The sequence below is a fragment of the Ixodes scapularis genome, unplaced genomic scaffold (assembly GCF_016920785.2).
Source record: "Ixodes scapularis isolate PalLabHiFi unplaced genomic scaffold, ASM1692078v2 PGA_scaffold2__306_contigs__length_199485367, whole genome shotgun sequence".
NCBI lineage: Eukaryota > Metazoa > Arthropoda > Arachnida > Ixodida > Ixodidae > Ixodes > Ixodes scapularis.
Genome location: NW_024609857.1, coordinates 66,336,601 through 66,347,070, shown reverse-complemented (window position 1 = coordinate 66,347,070; position 10,470 = coordinate 66,336,601). Strand labels below are relative to the sequence as shown.

The 10,470-nt window shown below is 48.1% G+C and overlaps 1 protein-coding gene across 1 annotated transcript; it reads left to right on the top strand.

Annotated features, from left to right (window-relative positions):
• The first annotated feature begins 1,986 nt into the window (after positions 1-1,986).
• Positions 1,987-3,540, top strand: LOC115325765. The gene is made up of 2 exons (XM_040216542.1): positions 1,987-2,139; positions 2,437-3,540. Exons 1-2 carry the CDS (start codon positions 1,987-1,989, stop codon positions 3,538-3,540), a joined length of 1,257 nt encoding a protein of 418 aa, XP_040072476.1.
• Positions 3,541-10,470: the final 6,930 nt, after the last annotated feature.

Sequence of the window (10,470 nt, the reverse complement as noted above, 5' to 3'; positions counted from 1 at the left end):
GAACTTATCATTACTTGCGAATGCCAAGTTCTATGGTGTGCTTAAAAAGCACGGTGACAGCTTGGGGTCATCGCACCGGTGCCCTAGCATGCAACGACTGCGTGATTTCACAGTTCTCTTCTGAGTTGAGGATTAGAGGTAAGGAAGTAGTTTAAAAATAATTTCGTGGCCCCTTTAACACGGATATGTGTGCTACACCAGTTAAAAATATTGACTTTTGAATGCCGGTAAACTTCCGAACGACCATTTGGCGTGTCGGCAAGAACACCTCATATCCGGCGTCCGTCTCTTTTGATGGCGTCAACAATTCCTTAGAGACCACCATACCGTCCTTCTTAGTTGAACCCCGTCGACGTCGCTCCTCACCAGTCGGTGAGAAAATCTCATCTTGAAGGGATGATTGGGTCTTGAAGAAGTATGATGCTAAACGTAAATACTCGCTCACTATAGGGCAGTCGAGCAGCAGTCATGTTCCGAGCCAATCGTCCTGTCGCGGCCGGCGTAATCGGATTTTGTTCCATCGGAGCGAAGTCCGAAAGTACTAGGACGGTACGTTCGCCCCACGAAGCGGCCGCCATCCCGGCGGCGCCGAAAACCACTCGCCTTGTCCGTGCACGTACGATACCATAGCAGCTCTCGTCGCCCGACAGTCCCTGTGCTGCAAATCGTCTCACTTTTCAGAAAAAACAGGCACCGTTCCTCCAGAGGGTCTTGCCATACCTAGGGTGCCTTCATGTGCGCTTTGCTTAGGGTGGTGGCATCTCGCCATTTTGTCCCACACGTTTATTTTTCTTTTTTGTTCAGAAGCGCGTGAAAGAGCGTGGCCCTGCACGCGTTTGTGGCGCTGACTGTGCTATGGCGACATTTTGTTTTCGTCGATTTCTTTGTATTTTCCCCGTGAGCGCGTGCTGTCGACATCGGGTACTACAAAGGGTGGCATCACCCTAAACAGAAGGACATTGAGGCACCCTAGCCATACCGCGATGCCAAGCGTCTTATACGACTTTTCAATGAACGAATGGAGATATCAACTAAACTACAAAGGTTGCCACCCTGCGTCGCTAGAAGCACGGTTACCATGGCAACCTCCCAGGCCCAAAATGGAGATCACTATCACCGCCTCTGACGTCGTGCATCTAGATAATTTTGCGTCGTGTCGCTGCTCTGGCAGGTACGCTGCCATATAGAGTAACTCTAATCTCGGCGGCACAAGCTCTCGTGCATTACGGGCAGTTGCCAACGCTATGAGCTCGCGCTTTCGCCTTCGCTGCGGTACAGGTGAAACAGAGTATAGGCAGGGACAGTGAAAGTTCGGAGCCCACGCTTGTAGCAACGGCTGCGTCTGGAACATTACCCCACTTTTTTGCCTCACGAGCGACGTCTGGTTCTCTCCTGGAAAAGATAGGCATCTTAGTGTGTAATTTGACAACTCGCGTATTCCAGCTATCATCCTGAGGGTGAGCGGAAAGCTCTAAAAAATAATAAAGTCAAAATTAAACCGTGCTAAAAAAAAAAAAAAAAATTAAAGATGACGCGCGACGAACGTTTATCGAAATAGTAAAAGCAAACGTGCGAGGTTGAAGCTCGCCACGTGATTATTAATTTAGCTCGAGCTTGCTGGCCCTATCGACATCATGAGTCATGCAAACATATGATGGCGGACGACCCATTTACCACCGCCACACAGAAACGGTAAAACACTAGGCAAGCCACGCCCTGGACAACATAATGTCGCAATCGTTGTATCTCTTATTTATTACCTGTATTAGCGTGACTTCTTCCAGCAGACACTACCAGCGGCATCACTGGGAAAGGGCAAGTCGACCTCAAGCTTCAGTGACAGTTTTTGACTTCCCCGGCAAACGACATCAGGAGTTAAGTAATCCACTTTTTGGAGGCAGTGACGCTGCAACGGGTATTAGGTCCGGAGATATTGGTCAGCGTGTAGGCCCACTTATTCAACAACCGCCACAGATTCAGTTTGACATGTTCAGGAATATTCTACACAAAGCAAACAGGCTCGAAGACTTAATGCGTGACGATAGCAGTAGGTTTCTCGGTAACGGCATTGCTTTGTCACGCGATGCAGTTCGGGATGTATTCGGCAACCGAACGAGTCCAAATCTCCGAGGCCCAGGCGTGAGCAGAATGAGAGTTCATCCGGGCAAGCTTTTTAAAGTTCCCAGGAAGGTAGTACTTCACAGGCGCCCAAGCACGAAGCGTACTCGGTCTATTCCTACATTGCGTTCCGTGACTACGCCAACCACAACTATAACACCATCAACGACGACAAAAGCATCGATCACGCCTTCTGCTAAGCGAAGAAAGCTGTTTGTAAGGTTGCGTCGCACCAATCCCGCGAAACCAAATAACAGAATCGAAGCAAATACCTTTCGGAAAAGCTATATAGAAAAGTCGGATGAACGCTCCAAAAAGGTCGTGCCTCCGAAGGTCGAAACACCCTTTATTAACCACGACGGCTTCGGAAGAAGGAGTGTCAGTGGCGTTGAAAAACACTCTCATCTCAGCAACCCTGAAGGGTTGATGAAGCGAAGGTTTGAAACCTTCAAGGATCTTGAGGTTCATATAATTCGTGGAGGGTCGACGTTGTTTCAAATGCCAGACGTTGAAGTTGTGTACAAGAAGGCAATCATTTATAAGACAGCTACTGAGAACAGTTCCGTGGAAATTTACTGCTTTGCGGGCTACCACAAGGCTGCCAGTATCACATGGCATGTCAACCAACGTCCGCCCGACGAGTCAATAACTATCGAAACGGCCTACACCAAACGAGGCCATCTGAACATAGTCGTTTCGCGGCTAAGAGTAGGTCGCTTGGACGTGCTTCCTTCAAGAACGGGAAAATACACGTTTCAGTGTTCGGTGAACGTCGATGACTCTGACGCTGAATCCCGCATCGAAGTGAAAACTGCCTTTAACAACAGCTGTATCGATAACACGGACTGCGACGCCAGAAACGCGCTGTGCACCTTTGGAAAATGCGAGTGCAAGGATTACCTTCCCGTGCCACTCCGATCAAAGCACACAACGTGCCGCTCATTCGGGTTCATCGGCTGGCCCTGCAACTACGACGAGCAGTGCTCCTACGCCGTTCAAAACAGTCTGTGTGACTCTAGGAGAAAGTGCGGGTGTCAACAATACTACAGGCCGTCGAGCGACAACCAGTCCTGTCTTGCTAAGAACGGCCTAGGCGCTGCATGTTCCTCGCAGAGTGACTGTGACATATTCCGAGCAAAGTGCCGCAGCGGTCATTGTCACTGTCCGGAAGGGACAACATCGGGGGCGAGGATGTGCGTAAGTGTGCCGTCTTCCACGTTACTCGAACGAATGAAAAACAAGATGTTTAAATCCGGCAACTTGTCGGATGTACTTTCCGCTGACAACTCAAGTGCAACAGCATTGCCTGGCAGCGACAAGAGGAAGTTCAACGGTGCAGCAATAACAGCCTTGTCGTTCTGGAGGGTTTGGTTAGGAGTGTGCGTGACATATACTATATCATTTATTGTTCATAAATTGTAAAAAAAGAAAAAAAAATACGGTATGCCAGTTGTTCTTGGAAAGCTTCTTCAGTACACCCTTTGCTCGACGTGTCAGCCTTATGTCAGGTGCATTAGAAATCCTAAGAAACAGTGACGACTAACGTCTTTCGATCTTGGCCACAGTAATGAGTGCATATTACGTGACTCTAAGGCACAAGAATGCTCTATCTTACAATCGACAGAAATCATTTTAGTATTACTGTGACTTCGTCTTGTCCCCCCCCCCCCCCCCTTCCCTCCTAAAACGGCGGTGAATTTCTTGACAGGAAGTTAGGGTTTTGAGTTTAATAAAATAGCGCTTCTTTAATACTAGAGCCGTATTGGCTGCCTCTCATGGATTCAAACTTCCACCCCTGCAGTGCATTTTCACAGCAGCCGTGCACCATTTTTGTTGTTCTGTGTCGTGAAGATGCGGATATGTGAAAATTCCATGGTCTAATCGGAAACTCGCTTTCTTATGCATACACATGGTTGCAGAAATCGGTTTTAGCATGATGTTTGCAAGATCAGAAACTAGTGGCAGCATGTACGTGCTTCTAGACATGAAAATATAGGATCAGAAGAGGTAACTAAAGGGTCGCTTCCAGAGATTTGGCACTATATAGAACGTGATTTGAATTCCATTGCAATACATATTGCATGTGATACATGCTGCTTTATTTTTGTTTTCTCTTGGAACTAAAGAGGGGCCTTAACTTCTCGTCGTCTGAGAATCGGTGCATATAGTTTGTAGTCCCGTTCTTGAAGAATATATAATTGCGGAATTTAATATTTATACCTTTCTGTTACCCCCTACCTAACTACGCGTACACCCCATTTCCACACCCCCTTCTCTCTCCGATGTCAGTGGACGATTCATTAGAGAAAGTCGTACGCGCTTTACTTCTTTTTTTATAAATAAAACATGTCCAATCAAGCAATCAATATTTATACATTAATTTAAGCCAGATTGTTCCAAGCAAATTAAGTACAAAGGTAACCTGAACGTCCACGTACTATTGCTCCAATCACGAGCCTTTATCGTGTTTCTGATAACAGCAATGACCTCAGTTTATTTTGATGAGTTCAGCCGCTCTATTTTCCTGAATTGAATTCTACGAGCTATTTGCTTCCGGAACCATGTCTGCTTGAGATAGTGAGTGAATTAGAATTAGACAACTTTTTACTACGGTGTTAAACGTTTTCTGAGGGCGAAAGCCTTACTTGTCCCATTTAGCGAAAAAACGGCGTATATGGCCATAAAACACGATAAATCGTATGATCAAGAACAACAGTGTCCTTGACGTCGTCTTTGAGGTCGTCCTATAGGTCGTACTAGACCTCTATAGAATGACTCACTTTTCCCCTCACGTGAAAAAGCGACGTCATTTCGCCCGAAAGATGGCCATAAAAATGCGTCATCCAGCACGCGCCGCTGACACTCAAGTGCGAAAGCGTGATGTCACCGCCGGAGTGCCGTGTGTAAAAGATGCGCTTCGGACTTCATCTGTGCTCGTTGTGTGCTTCGCGCGATGGACTGTGAGGCGACCGCGACTGCATCTACGGCTTCGACATCGGCAGAAGAGCCTACATCTATGGCGGCTTCCGCAGGCGAACGTGGCCACCCACGCAAATACGCCACAGCCTCCTTAAGTGTCCTTCTCTGAACATCGTTCTCGAGGTCGTCCTAGACGTCGTTCTTGACGTCGTCCTCTAGGACGTCATCCTTGACGTCGTCCTAGATGCGTTTTGACGTCGTCCCAGACGTCGCCCTTGTGATTGCCCAAGAGATCGTTCTCGGCGTCGCCCTAGACGCCTCTCTGAAGTCGTACTCGACGTCGTTCGAGAGGTCGTCCTAGGCGCCGTACTTGGTGTCGATATCTAGGACGTCGTCCTCAACGTCGTCTTATACGTAGTCCTAAACTTTAATACGTGTAGAAATATAACTCGAAAACATTTCTCCCGCGGAAGTATAATGCTTGCGCCTTCCTACACTTAGCCAGTCTTGAGTGACCTCCTGTATATTTTTTTCATCGAAGCTGCTTATGGCTAAAGTCACTGGATCCTGGGAAAGTAACGCCATTGCCTTCCCTACCTGCTAGCCGGACACAAACGGATACTAATATAGACGACCTAAACCTCGCAAGGCGATTGGTTCATCGGTTTCTGTTGCCATGGAAATCGCCATCTTGGTCCATTTAAATTTTCGGAGCTTCCAGAGTGCCGTTCTAAACCAGTCGATCCAAGATCACCATGGAGCATCATCGTACTGGAAGCGTTCCTCGCCAATATAAGAGTCTTTGGCACTTCGTATGCGATCAACTTATTTATCATGCCCATCTCCATGGATCCCTTACAATTATATTGTCCTTCTTGCGCATTTCAAGACAGTAAACTTATTTTTCAGTGCCTCCAAGCACAGACACAGCATCTGGTGGTGGTACGAAGACGTGTACGCTTGTTTCGCCGGTGAGTGGTTAGCCAAATCTCGGTATACAAGAAACGACTCCATAAAGCTACCCGTCACCAGCGAATCTAGATCGGCTCACCCAGAACGGAGAAGTCCCCCCCCCCCCCCCAAAAAAAAAAAAAAAGAAGAGACTGCTTATTTCACGGACCAAGATGGCGACCACACGGGGAGCTTGGCGTTACTTTCCCAGGATCCAGTGCTTATGGCTAGGCTTCCGTGGATTTTTCGTGTGTGGAAACAGAAGTGACGGCACGGCTTCGGCACATCATGTGACGTCACGAAGCTGTGACGTCACGTGACGTCTATTTCCCTGTTAAAGTTAGCGGGGAAATCTTTCCGCTAAATATAGCGGAGAAATCGACGTCACGTGACCTCGACACCAATGCAACCTCCCCGTCAAATTTAGCGGAAAAATTGATGTCACGTGACACAAAGTCCTGACGTCACATGACGTTACGACTTCATGTCACGTGACGTCAATTTCATCGATAAATTTACCGGGAAAATGTTTCCGCTAAATTCGGCGGGCCAATTTTTCCGCTAAATTTAGTGGGAAAATCGACGTTACGTAACCTGAACACCAATGCAGTTTCCCCGCTAAATTTAGTGGCAAAACTGACGTCACGTGACACGAGGTCTTGATCTTTCGAAGTCGTGAAGTCATGTAATTTCACGTATATGTCGTGTGCTCAACAGCTTCGCTGGTCATCTACCTTCACAAAGTGCAATGGCTCATAATTCTTATTTCATTATCTCACACAGAGAGCACGCCCATGATGAAACACAAAACATACGAAGTTCGTACTTAATAGGCAACATAAATAAGCTCAATGCTGCATATGTAGAGCGTTTTCATATGTGGAACAACAAGACCAATAATACCGCGAGATGGAAAGCTAGTAGACTACTAAATATTAGCGAGCTCAGTCATATTCAAAACTCAGGGTTTCGAATTGAGCATAAACAAGAGTCTTAAGATGCTTATCACTTTTTTATTTATTTATTTTTATTTAGAACCAGGACAATATCCTTTTCATATGTTCTTCAATGTAGGGGCAGAATAGACCCTTTGCGGAACACAGTCTGGCAACACAGTCTGGAAAAATGGCAAATGTGCTATACTAATGGTGGCCTTCTGTTTAGTGATGAAGGAAGAAGTTGAAGATATTCCTAAGCAGATGATTCGATGCCTATACGTTTTAGACGTCCGCGCGGCGTGAAGCAGGAATTGGGTGCAAGAGCTGCGTAAGCGGTTATTTCTAACTGCTCAGTCCATCTGTCAGGAGCACACACTCGGCTTCAAACCCCCTTGATGTATAGTATTTTATGGAGGCGTCTATGTGTGCCGGCGCTTCGTTCTGACTGGTTACATATTTTTCGCCATCGACATTGAAAGAAATTGAAAAAGGAATGTACAGTGAAGCGCGCGCTCTCGTTTACCGTTGACTTGCAAAAGGGACGGTGCCCCATAAAATGCTGCACACCACAGGCTCACTGCCGCCAATAGTACGGTAAAAGTTAAACTGCCATTTGAGTCACCAGACGGCACAGAATTCCGGAAAGGGTCTGTTCAGTGTCACTCAGACACTCAAGAGAAGTTCTTCTATCAGGAGCGGGCCTTGTATCCGTGGTGACTATAGCCACGACGTCCCGATCGGTACAGGTCATAAGCGGGTTGGCTGTATTCTGCGCGGCCATATCCGGGCGCGCCGTAGCCAGCGGTGCTATATCCTGCTGGGCCGTATCCTGCTTGACCGTAACCTGCTGGGCCGTACTCTGTTGGACCGTACCCTGCTTTACCGTAACCGGGGCGGGCGTATAGATCCGTGCCGTATCCGTACTTCGCGGCGTATCTGTAGGCGGGTACGGCGGCCGAGCCGTACGCCAGTGCCCGGAAGGCGCCGGTGGCTCTTGCGTCGGGCCCTCTGACCACGGGCTTGGCGTTGAAGACTGCGTCGGCACTCTGCCCTGGCGCCGTGCCGGGCTCGTTGGTGTCCACGGTAGCCCTAAAGCCCCCGGCGTCGGCTACGTAGTTGACGCGGCGGAAGAGGCCGTTGGCGTCCGTGTAACCGTACGAGCCGGTCCTGGAGTTGCTGGCGTCGGCGTCCTCCTTGTGGAACAACTTGGTGCCGAACTCGTCCACCGTGTCGTAGCCAAAGCTGAATGGCACCGACGGCTGCAGGAAAGGTTTTGAATGTTATAGATTGTTGATACATACTTTTGACATGAAAGGAGTTAGACTCCTATAGGCCCCAGATGACGTTGTTACATATGCCCAATAGAACAGTGCCGTCGAGGCTCGTTTACATTCTGCATTTTTTTACACGCAACGCTTTCTTGACACATCTGCGGCGTGGAATCGGCTAGTTCAGATGACGAGCGTAACGCACACCTTCTAAGGGGCGGTACAACAATGTTCAAATTGAATGTTTTTCACTTTACACGAGTTTACTGGCACCGGTGGGACCCAAGTATACTCGCACGCCACGCCATTTACCAAGGAGCGTCTTTGTTGCAGTGTATTTTCAAGGATGAAAACGAGCGTTTTCTTTCAATCTCTCGTTCGCAAAACTTGATGACGTAGCGTGTGGGTCCAAGTGTCGCCATAGTCCCCCGGTGAAGATATTTGAATGCGGTTCATAGATTGAAAACGAGCAGTGCATGAGCACTCGATCCACTTGGACTCGTGATAATCAATAGCTCGACAAGCATCCGGGTAGTGACTCGTGTCCAATACGACAATGACGAAAATAGCCTAACTCTGACAATGCCTCAAACTCGACGCGTGTCATGTGCTTTGCCAACCTCGGCGCGTGGCTGTGATCAACATTGGCGGCATATAATCGGCTGGAGATCACGCTTCGACTTGAGGGGGTTAACGCTGTTCGTTTTCAGTTATTTGTTTTTCTGCCGCGTCTATTGCGCGGGAAAAAAAACGAACGCGTGTTTCATAGGTCATAAACATCAGGGTTCTGTTCTAAGCGGTATTCCCGCAAAGTGCAAAAAATTGTTGCACCGCCCCTTTAAGTTGATGGAGGCTTTAAAAATGTAATTTCTACGAAGATTTCGCAGGCATAAGACCGCAATAACACAAAATCCGAGAATATTTCCTTGTAATAATAAAGTTTTTTTAGGGGCGAAGCTCCTTAGGGGCTAGCGATGTCCTTATGTCCTTCCGCCGTCCGGTGCACGTGCTCCTGCTCGTGAGCTCACGTGCTCCCGTGCTAATGTAGGGCAAAAAAAAAAAAAAAACTAAAAAACAACCGCATCTCCACGTGGTGAATGATGTTGATTGGGGCCACAGTGATTGGGGCGAAGCTCTGGTGGTGCTTGTCTACGTAGACGGTGAGCCGCAGCATGCCGAGCCTTTCGTTCGTTTTCATTCATGTCAGAAAGAGAATGTGTGGTATGGAACGTGGTTATATACGCATTTGAGCATTTGGCCGCAGCGTGACATGGATGAAAACGAACGAAAGGCTCGGCATGCTGCGGCTCAGCGTCTACGCAGACAAGCACCACCAGAGCTTCGCCCCAATCAACATAATTTACCACGTGGAGATGCGGGTTTTTTTTTTTTTTTTCCTTCATTTTTTGTCTCTGTCACGAACAGAGGACGAATGCATGGCTGTTTCACTCTTAATGGGTATTGTTTCTGCGTCCGGTTGTTTAATCCCTACTTCGCGCTCCATGTTCATGACTTTATATTAGCTGTCGTAATGCATCAAGTGCATTGGCTGTCTGCAGCGCTGAGCCAATACCGCCAAAAAAAGTTAACGTAAATAGACCTCTCAATGTACCGGCCGTTCAATTTTCGTGAAGATGAGTGCACTCCCACAATGTCATTCACGCCAATAGACACTAAACCGACAACAACGGGAGGGAGATCCATCAGTTGTTTCCCCTCCAGCGTGAGCTTCCCACCTTCTATCGCACTTCGGCCACTCGTGAACTTCGAGCCTTCACACGCAGCCGAAGCATGGTGGAAGGCAATGAGCATGTGCTGGAGGCCGTGCACCCAAAAAGACGCTCTGCCGTTTTTATTCTGCGAGTGACTATGGCAAAATTGCCGGTGACCTTTATCTCCGAATTACTATAATGCGTGAAATGCAGTATTTGAGCAAAGCAGCGTGCAGTGAATGTAGTTAAACGCGCTGCAGGTTCTGGCGTCTGCAGCAGCAAGTACTCTAAAGCCTGGTTCAGACAGTTGCGTTTGACTGCGTTTGACTGCGTTGCGGCTGCAAGAAACCAGGACATCCCTGCTGCTAATATCGCGTGCCAAGATGAGTCCTTGAATTGGATTCCACGCTTCATACGAAGCACAGATGTGCCGGTGACTGGCTTCGGTTCTCGACGCAACGCAGTCAAACGCACTCAACCGCAAGTGTCTGAACCGGCCTTAACGCCCGGTTCAGACAGTTGCGTTTGACTGCGTTTGACTGCGTTGCGGCAGCGAGAAACCAG